This window comes from Saccopteryx bilineata, chromosome X (genome assembly GCF_036850765.1).
Source record: "Saccopteryx bilineata isolate mSacBil1 chromosome X, mSacBil1_pri_phased_curated, whole genome shotgun sequence".
Taxonomy (NCBI): domain Eukaryota; kingdom Metazoa; phylum Chordata; class Mammalia; order Chiroptera; family Emballonuridae; genus Saccopteryx; species Saccopteryx bilineata.
In genome coordinates, this window is record NC_089502.1 from 10,630,810 (window position 1) to 10,646,924 (window position 16,115).

At 45.1% G+C, this 16,115-nt stretch overlaps 1 protein-coding gene across 1 annotated transcript in view; it reads left to right on the forward strand.

The window, feature by feature from the left end:
• Window positions 1-11,194: 11,194 nt before the first annotated feature.
• GPC4 (glypican 4) overlaps window positions 11,195-16,115 on the forward strand; it is a 134,172-nt gene continuing 129,251 nt past the window's right edge. Inside the window, exon 1 of the mRNA XM_066249289.1 lies at window positions 11,195-11,942. Coding sequence (XP_066105386.1) covers window positions 11,783-11,942 — 160 coding nt within the window. The 5' untranslated portion in view covers window positions 11,195-11,782. The remainder of the gene's footprint in view (window positions 11,943-16,115) is intronic.

Consider the following 16,115-nt stretch of genomic DNA (forward strand, 5'->3'; position numbering starts at 1 on the left):
TTGTCTCTTCACATAAAGGCAAAGATGATGGTGCTATAGAGAAAAAACAATAAAAAGTAGGGGAAAAAAGAAAAAAATTGGAACTCATTGTAACTTTTCAGGTTTGAAGTGCAAGCTCAGAAACCTGTCGGACTGAATTGGTGCTTCATTAAGAGCTTGCTTATGTAGCCGAAAACATTGTGTTGCTTTTTAAAACTGGCCTTGATTTTGCAGCTCAGTTTCCTAATCATCACAGAGGAGGAATAGGTTTCATAATGTTAAGGGCTGAAGTTGGGGAGGGTGCTCTTCAGCTCCTTGGTGTCCTGTGCATGTGAAGCTGACACTGGATAGCTTGTCTGTTTTTCCTAGCAAGGCAGAGAATGAATAGAAAATACAGTATTCAATACCACATACTACTAGGTGTCTTCTGTAACCTTGCACCACAATATGCCTGATGCCTAGGAGCCCTTGTTTTCAGGTAAAATCCTGAGTAGAAGCAGCAAGTTTGGAAAAATACCATTATTACTGCTATGGCTCTAGTGTGAACCTATATTTTGCTTCTGACAATCTTTCACAGGCTTGAAATTTCAAACAAGATAGGAAAGGTCGAGTTTAAGGTAGATTGACTAGACAAACATCAAGGTCTCTTCTAGATTTCACATCATTATAGGCTTTGCTCAAACAATGCTGGGTTCCTACCTCCACCGTGTCTTTTTGCCCATGTGATTTTCTCATTAGCTGGGTGAGATGTGGAAGAGTAATGTAAAACAATTTTGAAAAATGAATGTTCTAGAAATGTCTTCACAATATAAGTGCAAAACACAAAGTATTAGTGTTTTTATTTAATCAAAAGCATATGAAGAAATAATTTTCTTTCTATGAATGAACCATTTATGTCCAATGGGCAAATTAGAGAAGGAACTTTATCCCAATTATATTGAAATGCACATTTTACATCTAATTCTATAGGTCAAATTGTGTGCAACAAGCTAGAGTAGTGACTATCTCTGGCAACTGTTTGCCATCACATGGCAAATCAATAAAAAGTGGGCTCCTTTTTTTCAGAAATTAGAAATATTCTTTATAAATCAGACTATAAATAAAGCTTATGTATAGAAAATACTAACCAGCTTTCTCCCCATATAGACTTTGGTTGTCGTTCTATGCACTTGAGACATGAATTGTAATTTTTACAAAAGCTATATGAAACCTTTGTCCCAGTAGTAAACTATACATTATCAATACCAGTAGATACGTGATTATTACATAAGAATGTCCAAGTTACTTTTTGGGCCTCAGTCATCTCATCAGGGAAACAGTAAGATAAAAACTCCTTCCCTGGCCCTGGCCAGGTAGCTCTGTTGGTTAGAACCCCAATACACCAAGGTTGCAGGTTCTATACCTGGTCATACAAGAATCAACTAATGAATGTGTAAATAAGTAGAACAACAAATCAATATTTCTCTCTCTCTTTGCTTCTGTCTCAAAAATAACTAAAAACAAAACAAAACCAAAAAACCCCCTGCATTTAAAACAAACAACAAACAAACAAACAAATGCAAATTTCCATATTGTATATAAGTAACTCAGATTCCTCTCTGTTCTACATCTTGTATATTTCTGTTATGGACCATTACAGATGTAGCTTATGTATTGCATTACTAGAACAGTATACTATCATACTAAAGGGTATTCCAATGCTGGCAGGGCTGGGTTTGAGCAAATTGTGAAGTAGATAAAATTCATACTAACTATAAAAACAATAGTATTGCCTTGGCTAGCTGGCTCAGTGGTACACCATTGGCCTGGTGTGCAGAAGTCTTGGGTTCAGTTCCCAGTCAGGGCACACAGGAGAAGTGCCCATCTGCTTCTCCACCCTTCTCCCTCTCCTTTTCTCTCTGTTTCTCTTTCCCTCCTGCAGCCAAGGCTCCATTGGAGCAAAGTTGGCCCGGGCGCTGAGGATGGCTCCATGGCCTTCACCTCAGGTGCTAGAATGGCTCCGGTTGCAATGGAGTAATTCCCCAGATGTGCAGAGCATCGCCCCTAGTGGGCTTGCCAGGTGGATTCAGGTTGGGCTCATGTGGGAGTTTGTCTCTCTGTGTTCCTGCTTCTCACTTCAGAAAAATACAGAAACAAAACAATAGCATTAGTAGATATTTCTTTTTTTATTATTCATTTTAGAGAGGGGAAAGAGAGAGAGAGAGAGAGAGAGAGAGAGAGAGAGAGAGAGAGAAGGGGGGAGAAGCAGAAAGCATCAACTTCCATATGTGCTTTGGGCAAGCCCTGGTTTTAAACCAGTGACCTCAGCATTCCAGGTCGACACTTTATCCACTGAGCCACCACAGGTCAGGCCTTTTTTTTTTTTTTTTTTTTTTTTTTTTTTTTTGACGGTGACATGGAGAGAGTCAGAAAAAGGGAAGAACAGACAGGAAGAGAGAGAGATGAGAAGCATTGATTCTTCATAGCCACACCTTAGTTGTTCAATGATTGCTGTCTCATTTGTGCCTTGACTGAGGGGAGGGGGGGTCTACAGCAGAGCAAGTGGTCCCTTGCTCAAGCCAGGGACCTTGGACTCAAGCCAGTGACCTTGGGCTTCCAGCCAGCAACCTTTGGGCTCAGACCAGTGACCATGGTGTCATGTCTATGATCCTACACTAAAGCCAGCAACTCTGTGCTCAAGCTGGTGAGCCTGTGTTCAAGCCAGTGACCTCGGGGTTTTGAACCTGGGTCCTCCACGTCCCAGTCCAATGCTCTATCCATTGTGCCAACACCTAGTCAGGCTAGTTGATATTTCTTGAGCCCCAACTTTTGGGTTCTATGAAAGAAGGGACATTGTTTTATTCATAACTATAGTCCCAAAGCCTAAAAGAGTGTTGATCCTCAATAACTACTTGTTGAGTGAAGGACTGAGTGAATGGATAAATAAATGATGCTTTGTACCAGGCAGTATGCTAAGTGCTTTGTTTACTTAAATATGTACATATTGCATACTTCATGACTGATATTCAGAGTACAAAAGGAGTTCACATGTCCTAGGCCAAGAGAAACACTTTTCATATATTTTCTTTTGTAATCCTCACAGTGTACATATGACACATGAGAAAAGTGAGGCTCAGAGAGGGTAAGTTACTTATCTAAGGAAACACAGACAGTAATACATGGCAGAGCCAAAATTTAACTCTCAGTCTGTTTAACTACACTGATTAGATTATTTCCTTGAGAAACACTGACTTTCTTCTTTCTGTCTTTAGTTTTCTTATTTTATGCTCTTTTTTTCAGTGAGAGAGAGAGAAAAAGAGAGAGAGACAGAGAGAGGGACTGATAGGGACAGACAGACAGGAAGGGAGAGAGATGAGAAGCATCAATTCTTCGTTGCAGCACCTTACTTAATTGTTTATTGATTGCTTTCTCTGATATGCCTTGACCAGGGTGCTGCAGCTGAGACAGTGACCCCTTGCTCAAGCCAATGACATTGGGCTTGAAGAAAGCGACCATGGGGTTATTTATGTCTATGATCCCACATTCAAGCTAGCAATCCAGCACTCAAGCTGGTGAATCCATGCTCAAGCTAGTGACTGTGGGGTTTCGAACCTGTGTCCTCAGCATCCCAGGCCAATATTCTATCCACTGCACCACCATCTGCTCAGGCTTATTTTCTGCTCTTTATTGAGAATCCTTGGATGAAGAAATGGTGGGGCCTCATCACTTTGATGAAAAAACTGCAGTGGCCACATCTGCCTATTATCAGTCCATCCAATGCCTCCCCATGTCCCCAGATCGTTCATTCTAATGCACTACTTTCATCTATTCACTCGCTGCTTATCAAGTTACAGTGCTGATAGGATCAAGTTGGCACTATCACCCAGGGTAACATTCCTCATTATCTGGCACCTTATTGCACGATAATCTCCCGGATGAACCTGTACTCAATTAAAACAGTATTTTCACAGGCCTCCACTGGCATCATACTTCCTCAATCCTTCTCTTTGCTTAGTGACACCTTGTCATCCTTCATGGCCCAAAGAAAGTGGTACCTTCTCCACTTCTTTACCCATTAGCCCACTTTCTTCAAAATTTTCCTGAGTATGTTTTGAGCTTGGGGCATAGTGAAAAGTGGCTGTGCCACTAAACTTGGACTCAGAGGGCCTCAGTTTAAGACTCTAAACCAGTTTCCTCACCCATAAATTATGAAAAATAATACATATTTTATAGGTAATTTATGTGAAAGCAATTACTAAACTCTGAAATCCTAAACAAATATCAGTGATTATTGTAATATTGTCTTCTCATGAAAGACTTTTAAACCAAGGAGTATAACAAATACAAATGATGCTATAGAGAGATTGATTTTATGACAATCCTTTGGTGGGTGGATGGAAGAGACGTTGAAGGCCAGAAGACCTGTTAGGAGGCTGGCTCTACAGTCCAGGCAAGAGGTAATGGAATTTGGACAAGGGCTGATGGCCGTGAGGTGGAAAGGAGGACTCAGTTGGTCCAGGTGATTAATGAAAAGAGAGGGAATGTGGCAACTATGACACAGGGAGGACTGTGAACGACACTGTCATAAACAGGAGAAGTATGGTGGCTGAGTACCTGGAGCTGGTAATTAAAGCTGTAAACACAGATGAACTCTGTGAGGGAGAAGGAAAGGTAAGGCAAACTTAAGAAATTAGAGAAAGGATATTGGAGGGAGGTATGAAATTAGGAGACAGGAACAGATTACTCACATCAAATCCTTCAAAGTGGCTGATCCTTCAATCATTGGAACTTCAGTAAATTTCCAGAGGGACCAAGAGGAGACTGGCAGCATAAAACAAAGAGCAAACTGGGATGACTGTCCTGGGAGACATGCCTTGTGTTATCTTTGTTAGTGCCTTTCTCCATGTTAATATAGATTCTACCTCCCCAAGTACTATAGTTTGCCAGGTCCTCAAAGGCCTCTGGTCTTTCAAGTTCCTTTACAGAGCCAACCTCTGTACATAGAAAGTGGTCATAAGATACTACCTACTTAGTTGCTTGAAAGGGAGAAGCATGGGATGAGAGAGGAAAGTTACTTGGTAAAATCTGGGCTGAAGATGGGCTGAGTGTGTCCAGTAAACTTTTAAGTGTTTGGAAGTAGTCACTAACGTTTAAAAATCAGGATATTTCAGGTATAATTCTGGGTCTTTTATTCCTTGGGAAACTGCCCACCTGACAAACCTGTACACTGGCAGGAAATACACATTCAAATGAAAATGAAGTCTAAAAGAGCTGTTGGAAGTCTAAAAGAAGTTGGGGGTGGAGGAATCCTCAGAGAAAGCAAGACCTCTGCTGAGTAGGAAGTGTGGTAGTCATTTTGTGTAGATAGTGCTTTGGAGGCCCAAAAGAAGGAGCTATTAGCTCTGCTTGGGGGAATCAGAGAAGGTTTTCCAGAACAGGCGACATCTCAATTAAGTCTTTATTGATGAGAATTTTTCCAAGTAACAGAGGGAAATGACAAGGTATTCCTAGCAGGAAGAGAGTAAGGTTAGAAGAAAGTACATGGCATGATAGAGAATGATGATGTGTTCTTGTAGGATTGAACACCAGACACAGGGTTGGGAAGGACCAGTAAGAAAGCTGGTGCCTGGCCAGGCAGTGGCGCAGTTGGACTGGGATGCAGAGGACCCAGGTTTGAAACTCTGGGGTCGCCGGCTTGAGCACGGTCTCATCAGGCTTGCGTGTGGGGTTACTGACTTGAGAGTGGGATCATAGACATAACCCCAAGGTCGCTGGCTTGAGCAAGGAGTCACTCACTCTGCTGTAGCCCCCCCCTCCGTCAAAGCACATATGAGAAAGCAATGCAATCAATGAACAACTAAGGATACTACAAAGCTGTAATGAATAATTGATGCTTCTTATCTTTCTCCCTACCTGTCTGTCTGTCCCTGTCTGTTTCTCTCTTTGTCACAAAAAAAGAAAGAAAGAAAGCTGGTAATCAACAGTTCACAACTGGGATTGCCTAGTCAGGGCACATATAGGAGTTGATACTTCCTGCTCCCACTTCCTTCTCTCTCTCTTTCTCCTCTCTAAAATGAATTTTTAAAATATCTTAAAGGAATTTCTGGATGGTTGGCTCAGTGGTAAAGTGTCGGCCTGGTGTGCGGAAGTCCCTGGTTCGATTCCTGGTCAAGGCACACAGGAGAAGTGCCCATCTGCTTTTCCACCCCTCCCCCTCTCTTTCCTCTCCGTCTCTCTCTTCCCCTCCCACAGCCAAGGCTCCACTGGAGCAAAGTTGGCTCAGGCAGTGAGAATGGCACCATGGCCTCCACCTCAGGCACTAGAATGGTTCCGATTGCAGCCGAGCAACACCCCAGAGGGGCCGAGCATCGCCCCCTGATGGACATGGCAGATGGATCCCGGTCGCCTGGTCGGGCACATGCGGAAGTCTGTCTGACTACCACCCAGCTTCTGGCTTCAGAAAAATACAAAAAAATAAAAATCTTAAAGGAAAAAAAAAGACAGCTGGTAATGTAGACTATGGCCCAATAGCAAGGATCCAGATCTATTGGATGACTTGTGAATTGATCTGGAAGCAAATGGAATGCCTTGGAGGAAGGACAGACGTTTTTCAGGTGATCTTGTCAAAAGCTTACTCTGATGGCTGTGGGAGGGATGGGTGGGTAGGGACAGAGAAGAGAGAGCTTCATTTCTCCTAAGGGGGAAGTTACATTCCCTTCTTTATCCTCCTATTTAGTAACTAATATAACTTCCCAGCAGGCCAAGAGAAGTGACCCCAAAGCTGAGAGGACCTGACTCAAGTAGTTCTTGGTTTGGAGGACAGCAGCAGTGAGAGCGTACTTTGTTCTGTCTACCCATCAGCAAATGTGGTCCAGTGCCACCACATCAGGAGAAACACCTCACTTGGGAAAACCAATTACACTAAATGCATTCTACGTAAGCAAGCCTTTACACATAGGTCTAGGTCTTACTCAGTATATTAAACTGTAAACTCCTTCTGACTTGTATATCTTCCCTGCTAGGGCTGAACATTTGTTAATCTGAAACAGGGCATTCCTGCAAGATCTGGGCAGTTGCACATTCACTGCTGACCCTAAATGAGACCCAGAGCAGTGCATTTTTTAACAAAAAATTGCATGGGATTTAGTCAGAGGTCTTGCATTTTTTAGTCTTGGTTGGTTCAGCCTGTGGTTGTGGACAAGCCATATAACCTCACTGAGACTTAATTTGCTTATCTATTTAAAAAGAACACTAAAAATTTTAAAGACATGAGAGTATACCTAGAAACGCTTTGCAAACAGTCAAGTACTATATGACCAAAAGGGGTCTAATCATAACATGGAATACTCTTCAGCCATAGAATGAAGTACTGATACATGCTATCACATGGATGGGTCTTAAAAACACAATGCTAGGTAAATGAAGCCAGACACAAAAGTTCACATATTGCATGATTCAATTTATTTAAAATGTCCAAAATAGGCAAATCGGTAGATACAGAAATCAGATTAGTGGGGATGGAATGAACTTTGATTGCTGAATGGGTATGAGGTTTCCTTTGGGATGATGAAATGTTCTAGAACTAGAGAGTGGTGATGGCTGCACACCATTTTGAATGTACTAAATGCCAATGAATCATACATTTTAAAATGATGAAAATGGGGCCCTGGCCGAGTAGCCCAGTAAGGTGGAGTGTTGTCCCGAAATGCCAAGGTTCCAGGTTCAATCCCTGGTCAAGGCATACATGGAAGCAAGTAATGAATGTGAAACTTAGTGGAACAACAAATGAATGCTTCCCTTCCCCCTCACTCTCCCTCCCTTCCTCTCTCTGTCTCTCTAAAGAGCCATCAATTAAAAAAAATATCAAGCCCTGGCCGGATACTTTTCTTTGGAGCTTCGTCCTGAAGTGCAGAGGTTCCTGGTTTGATCCCCGGTCAGGGCACATACAGGAAAAAAAAAATGATTAAAACAGAGTCCTTGCCAGGTAGTTCAGTTGGTTCAAGCATTGTCCAGATAAGCCAAGGTTGTTGGTTTGATACCCAGTCAGGGTACATACATACAAGAATCAGCCAATTAACACGTAAATAAATGGAACAACAAAGTAATGTGGTTCTTTTTCTTGTTTTTTTTTTAAATTTTTATATTTTAATGTATTTTTCGGAAGTGAGAAGCAGAGAGGCAGAGAGACATATTCCCGCATGTGCCCAACTGGGATCCACCTTGCATGCCTGCCAGGGGGTAATGCTCTGCCCATCTGGGGAGTTGCTCTATTGCAACCGAAGCCATTCCAGCTCCTGACGCAGAGCCCATGGAGCCATCCTCAGAGCCTGGGCCAACTTTGCTCCAATGGAGCCTTGGCTGTGGGAGGGGAAGAGAGAAACAGAGGTAAAGAGGGGGGGGTGGAGAAGCAGATGGGCGCTTATCCTGTGTGCCCTGGTCAGGAATTGAACTGGGGACTTCAACATGCTGGGCTGATGCTCTACCACTGAGCCAACCGGCCAGGGCTGTTATGGTTTTTTTCCTCTTTCTCTCTCTCTCTAAACTTTAAAAAGAGGTTAAAATGATTAAAGTGCCTCGACCTGTGGTGGTGCAGTGAATAAAGCGTCAATCTGGAATGCTGAAGTCATTGGTTCAAAACCCTGGGCTTGCCTGCTCAAGGCACATATGGGAGTTGATGTTTCCCATTCCTCTCCCCTTTCTCTCTCCTCTCTCTAAAATTAATAAAAAATGCCTGACCTGTGGTGGCACAGTGGATAAAGTGTCGACCTGGAATGCTGAGGTTGCCAGTTTGAAACCCTGCACTTGTCTGGTCAAGGCACATATGGGAGTTGATGCTTCCTGCTCCTTCCCTCTTTCTCTCTCTCTCTCTCTCTCTCTCTCTCTTTCTCTCTCTCTCTCCCTCTCACTCTCATTCCTCATTCTCTCTCCTCTCTAAAATGAATAAAAAATTTTAAAGATATAAAGAAAAAATAAAATGAATAAAAAATTATTAAAATGGTAAATTTTATGTTTGCACATTTTACCAGAATAAGAAAAGCAAATTAGCGCTGTATGAGGGTTAATCATCCTGAGAATTTGTTGATTCTTGCATTCTGTATGCAACGTCAATCAATTTTTTGGTGTTCAGAATACTTACAGAGTGGGTACATTTCCATTAAGGAGCCTCTTTGGAAGAGAGGAGCTGGAGTGGGGGTGGGGGGGTAAGGAGGAACGATGGGCCATCTGAAAAGGGAATCTGGATGGTATTTGCTTCGCAGATTGCCAGTTGTTCACTCTGTTTGTATTTAAAAGAAAGTAGGCTTTGAAGTAGAAGCTGCCTCTGAACAGAGCTTGGAGTTCCTGCCCTGTGTGGTAAGGTTCAGACTTGTCCAGATCTGTTTTAAGCCAGAGGTTACTGTTTCTGGTGGAAAGGGCTCAAGTTTTGGTCAATAATACATGAACAGGAAGAGCAGGAGTAAACTGGGGGAAAAGGAGTGATTCCCGCTGGAAATCACTTTTCCATGTGAAAAGTTTTCTGATGGGGACTTCATGGTTTGGGAGTGTTTTCTCTCATTTGTGGTCACTGGATTTCATTTTATTATTAATGTTGGCATCCCGTAAGATTATATTCTCTTTGATAAAGAACAAATTTAAATAAATACACCAATCAATGAAAGGTAAAAGTGCTGGGCTGAACCCTATCAATGCCTTGAGGACCTGATGGTTGTCAATTTGAGGGAAATCTGTACTATTTGGAAGTCCCTTGAAAGTGGCTAGAAATTCATTTGTAGTTGAGTTTGCATATTTAGAAAAAACTTCTCTCCTAGTTGCAGAGTTAAATTTTCTGGCAATCCACAGAAATTGTAAGTCGTACTCATAGACAAGTCACAGTCTGTTTAGGCTGATGATCTCCTGGAGCTAATAAAATGTAGAAGAATATGCTGTGGGCATTCAAAACAACAGCTATCCTAGTTTCTACAGCTCCTCATAGCCAACTTTGTCAACGTGGTTTGCAAACAACAGTGGAGGAAGTCTCAACAAACCCTATAAGGGTGCTGTAATCTTCACCCTGTGTAATTTTATGGAAATTGAGAGTCTAGCCAAATAATAAGTTCCAGCCCCTTTTATCTGCCCAGTTCTCAGCACACTCCGAGGTGTATGAGACACTTCTCACTGTAACCTCTTGAAGCAGATTGTAACAATAACAACTGTAATGACAAGTTCCCAATCCGCACAGTTCCCTTCATTAAAGGTCCCTGGGAGCTTCAAAAACACTCATTAATGGAATCTGACAAAGCTTGGAAGGAGAAAGACTCGCCCATTTCCAGTTTTCTTATGGCTGAGAGAAGACTAGGTCCCAGAGAGGTGAGGGTAGAGAAGAATTAGGGATCTTGGGCTACCTTTATTCCTTGGACAGGGAACTGAGTCCAGGGTCCTGGACCACCCCACTGAGGTGCATGCCATTAGCAAGTTGCTTCTATTCAGTGGGCCTCCGTTTCCCGACGTGCAGAAGGAGGGTTCAGGCCGGTTTCTAAGGTCAACCCTGACTTTGTTCCATCGCCTCACAGTTGGGTCCCCTCCCCCTCAGGGTTTGGTTAGAATGATAGCAGAACTAGGCATGGTGGAAAGGAGTGGAGGCGAGGAGGCGAATGCCTCCTAGGCTTCCGAACAATGGAACACCGTTCGATGGGAATCAGGTCTAAAGCGGCAAGGAGAGGACACTTTAAGGCCAGCTCTTCTAAGTCTCAAGTCCTCCAGGTGCCCGCCGAGAAACAATGCGAGTAATGCCAGTGCTTTCCCCTCCTGGCCCAGGAACTGGGCGGTTAGGAGCGTCCTCCCTGCAGCGCGGAGGCGGAGAGGGGGGCAGGTATCGAGGCCATAGGGCTTTGCCCAGCTTTGGCCTACTGGTAGCGGGTCAGGTGGACGCGCATACAAGGCCTAGGACCCGGCCATGGGCTTTAGGACAAGTCCCCAGTTGCTTGGTGCCCTAGGGCTTGGGCCCTTTACACCGGAGAAGTTACGCTTTCCTTTATGGATGGAGGACGGCGGGCAGGCTCCCGCCTCCCCGGAAGAGGGGAGGAAAGAGGAGCCCAGCGGGGCGTGTCTCGGGAGGGAGCGCCGCGCACCCGGTGCGCTGCCCCCTAGGAAGTGGATTTAGCTGCTCCGGATCCAGCCCCGCTTCCAGGTTTTCTCCCATCCCGGCCCTACCAGCTCCCGCCCGCCTCCGGCACCCCCGCTGCCCGCCCCTACCCCATGTGCCGCCCGCTGGGCCAAGTTTGCCAAGCGTCGCCCTGCACGCCTGCCAGTCAATCAGCGGCGGAGTTGAGGAGGGCACAGCCGCGCGGCCGAGGGCAGGGTGAGAGAGCCGAGTGGAGCCAGGAGAGCGGAGCTCGCCAGGCAGCCTGAGCCGCGCGCAGCGAGCGCCAGCCGCCGCCGCTGCTCACACCCTCCGCGGCCCCCGCGGCGCCTGCCACCTTCCACTCCTTCTCCGCGTTCCTGTCTCCCCGGCCGGCCAGCTCGCCCCGCTCACTTCCCTCGCGCAGCCCCGAGGTCAGCGGTCCGCGCCTCCGCTGCCTTGGGCCGCTCACCGGCTCTACACTCTCGTCCTCCTCTTCTTCTTTACCCCTCTTCCCGGCTGGGCGCCTGGCACTGGGGACCGTTGCCTGACGCGCGAGGCCCAGCTCCACTTTTCGCCCCGCGTCTCCTCCTCCTGCCGCCCTCCTCCTACTCCAACTCCCTTGCCCTCTCGCTTCACTTGGGAACCCGCGATTCCGCGCCTCTCGGCCCGCGCCCGCCACTTTCCATCCTGTCCTCAAGGTGGGAGCCCGCCCGTCCTGCCCGCACCATGGCACGGTTTGCCTTGCCCGTGCTTCTCTGCACCCTGGCTGTGTGCAGCGCCGCGCTGCTGGCTGCCGAGGTCAAGTCGAAAAGTTGCTCGGAAGTGCGACGTCTTTACGTGTCAAAAGGCTTCAACAAGAACGATGCCCCCACGCATGAGATCAATGGTAGGTGAAAGCCCTTGGGGGGCGAGCTCAAAGACACTGCAGAGAAAGGGCCACCGAGGCCCCCTCGCTCCACGGCCCCCGCGCTGGACGCAGGTAGCCTAGGGAAGAGTGTTAGAGCTAGCCCCAGAGGCGTAGAAGGTTCCCGCGGACGCTGCGGCCCGCGGGGCGCCAGGTTGCCCTGTGCCACTCTCCCCCTTTGCCCCCTCACCCCCCGCAGTCTTCCCGGTCCCAGGAAGCCCCAGAGGACTCTGGTCTGCAAGAGTGCGCTTCAACCGCTTTCTCGCCTTTTCCGGGTTGAACTTCTTAGTAGGCTCCCTGCTTTGTTGTGTGGGTGACGAGAGGCCGGGTACTGGTGGAAGTCGCCAGTGGGGCAACTCGAGAGGTTGCCAGATTCCGGGGAGCGATAATCGTGGAACTTGATGTTTCATTGATGTAATTTAAAAACCTCTCCACCTTTCTCCCACCAGTGACATGAATTACTTTTAGTACCTACAGCGGCTTTAAAAAGCCGCTCTACCCTCCAAATCTCGCTTTTGGGTACTCATGTTTTCCAGAAAGTGGTGGACGGGGAAGGTATCCCCCCTTCTTTCTCACCTCATTTTAAGGCTTAATTACACATTGAATTACAAACTTTTGAAAGGATTGATTACAGGAAACCTGAATCTCAGCTAGGAGATGGTTATGCAAATAGAGATTGTTTAGCCTGTAAAAAAGTTCACCGGATTTTGGAGCTTTGGGGGTGCGTGGGGGATATTTTTGAAAGCTTTCCTTGGAGCATCAGGGAGGTGGCTTTCGGGAGGGTGCCCTTCACCACTCCTCGAGAGGCCGGTGAAGGTGGCCGGGTCGGTCCCCTCCGGGCCGCACTCCTTCTCAGAGGCCAACTGTTGCGCAAAGCCCGGTGGGCGGCGCTGGAGCCAGCGGCAGCGCAGGTAGCCGATTTCCTCGGAGGGTTCTGAAAGAACCACAAATCTAGCTGGGCAGTGGCCAGCATACCATGACGGAGAAATGAACGAGTGAAGCCCTGCGACCAAGCTTCCATTTCGAACCTTTCATGGAAATGTGCAGTGAGAGCCTTTGCCTCGAGGTGTTGATCACTGGCGTGGGGTGGGAAGGGGGCCGGCAGTCGGCAAAGGAAATACTGTAATTTCAACCAAGCACTTCCAAAGGCTTAGGAAGAGTTGGGGTTCATTTTTGGGAAAGACTATTAATAACCTTGGAGATTAAGTTCAGTCATCAATTACATATAAATTACAAAGGTAATTGAGGGAAGTTGCTGGGTACTTTCCAAGTGTAACCGGTATCTGTCTAGAAATAGAACCCAAGAAGTTGGAGCAGCCTAGAAGCCCACTGTACTTTGGCAGTTATCAAATAACTCGTACACTACTGATTAGGACTATTTGCCCTTGAGCTGCCTGTCTTTTTGGGAGCTCAAGTATGTCCTCACAGTGACACGATTCTATTGGTTGTAGAGAGCCCTGAAAAGCCCTCTTTCTTCCCACTGGCCATCCCGCCTAGCCAGAAAAAGTGAAAAAGTGAAGTGAACCAGCAGCCACTGAAGCTTGGGGGCTAGGCAGGTCAGACCTGGGGGCTTTGTGCCTTGCCCAGTCTGGGCCAGGGCCCGGTGGAAATGATTGGCGTGAAGGTTACAGTTGTCATTCTCACATTTTGAAAGGATAGATGCCATGATGCACTTAATGGGAATGTGACAAGTCTTCATCTTCTGTTCAGGCAAACAATTTGCCTTTGAAATGGGCTGGAGGCATTCAGGGAGTGGGTTGTGAAATGGCCCTCCCCGCTTTTTCCAACTTTGCTCTGTGCAGTCTCCTAGCCACAGGACATCTTCCCCAGCCAGCATCTCAGGAAAAAGAAAGTTTGATGAGTGCTCAAGGGCTGTACTAGGTGTTCCTTTTGATTGTCATGATCCCCAGAAAACACCTGAGGAATATTTTTGCATGAATGTCTATTTGGACATTTTCCCTCCAAAGATAGGAGAGCTATTAGTGACCAGCAGCAGGAAATAGAAGCTAATGTGCTCACACCCAAAACATTTTATTCTTTTTGTCTTGTTCTTCATCTCTCTCCCAATGCTGCTGCTTTTATTTTCCCTTTTGAATGACCTACTGGACTGCATTCTCCTGAGGAACAAAGGAAGTGCCTTTTTAGCTGGAATCCTTGGAAGACCACCAAGGATTTTAGCTCATGCAGTGCAATTTCGCACCACTTTCAACAATAACAAAAATGCATGACTGAATGGCTAAAAAATGTGGAGTGTTAGAGGCATTCATTTGAGTTTAGGACACTGTCACAACACAGACAGACCCAAGTAAATACCTTTAGATGGCCAGTATAGAAACAGGGATAATCTTTACCATCGGTCTGGCCTCTCCATATGCGTACATTAGCCTTGTCTTCCCTGGGCTACACTCAAATCATTTTAGTCATTTTGGGGTGTATAGTCAATATATTGACTTTTAGTTAGCTTAAGCCTGAATGAGTTAATTGTCGGGCATTTCACCTTGTTGGGATGGAGATATATATATATATATATATATATATACACACACACACACACACACACACACACACACACATTATATATATATGTAACATAATATGTGATATATATATATATCTATCTATATATATATATTTAATTTTCTTAACTGCAAAAAATCAAGGATCACAATGTCTGGTTGCCTAAGCTCAGGCTTAGCCTAAGTTTAAGTTTTTGTTCCCAAGGTCCTTGGCACTTGCCTTCTAGAAGTTTGAACAGACTTTAAGAATACTCTATGTTCTTAAGTACTCTCAGTCTTTTCAGGTGATTAAGAAACTTTGATATACTTTCAAGAGTGTTAGGAGCATATCATGCTGACAAGGGTTCCAACTGAAGTCTTACATCCCTGTACTTACCAGGCAATGGGTAGCTCCAGATGACATGATCACAAGGTATCTTTAACGCAAAGATTTTCCTTTTGTTTTAAAAACAGCTTTCAACAGGCATACCTTTTTGGAGTTCCTACTGTGTAAAAAATTCTGTGCTTGGCATACTGGAGGAGAGAAGGACAAGAGGGGCCTCTGGCACCAGGACCTTTCCAGGTAGTAGAGAGATAAGCCATGCACACACATAATTGGAATACAGTGTGGTGTATATAAGTTCCATGTGAGTGGTAGAGATGAGAAAGGAGTGCCCAGGAAGCTCCAAGGGAGAAGGAATTTGGGACTCCAGTATTAGCTATGAAATGCTAGTTCACTAATAAAAAATATAAGAAAATTAAAAACCTAACTGTTTATATTGGATCTTCCTCCACAAAGACAGGGTAATGGGTATGCAACAATTGGCATTTTATTACTAATCTAACCTTTGTTGAAATTGTCTTTTAAGAGTGAAGCAGTTGGTTAGAAATAATCTTAAGTTTGCCGAAGGTCCCTTCAGCAGTGACATTGCATGATGGCAACAGGAACCTTGTGTCATAGTTGTGATTTTGGAATTTTTGTTTTCTATCCATTTGTGTCCATGAACAATCAACCTGTGAGTGTGGATGCGCATGCACATGCATGCACACACATGTGTATATCCCAAAGGATTCTGGGAATTACATAAGCTGTGTTAGGATTACATTGGAGAAAAGTGTGTGTGAGGGGAGAGGTAGGAATACTTTCTGATACTGAGTTTATTATTACATGCAAGAAACACTTGTCTTCAGGATTTGTCTTTCCTGTTCCCCACTTTAAGTAGATGGGTTGTATTTTGCAAAAAACTTGTGATCTTCACTTCTGTTGGAATCATTAGTTTGGCTCCTTGTTTTTCTCTTGAGAAGAGGGTCTATTTGAGCCATACGGCCTGTCAGTATAGAAATTGTCACAGGGAGTATAGGAAATACCTCCTAGACATGCTCATAAAACAAAACAAAAACCTAAACTCAGTAACTGTTCTGACTTATGCAGTTTAATGTCTAGTTAGAACATAGAAATATAAATTGTTTGATTCATTATAATGACTATTTTCCTTTTTTAATTTTTATTTGTGTGTGTGTATGTGTGACAGACAGACAGAGAGGAACAGATAGGGACAGACAGACAGGAAGGGAGAGAGATGAGAAACATCAATTCTTTGTTGCAGCACCTTAGTTGTTCATTGATTGCTTTCTCATATGTGCCTTGACCAGGGGGCTA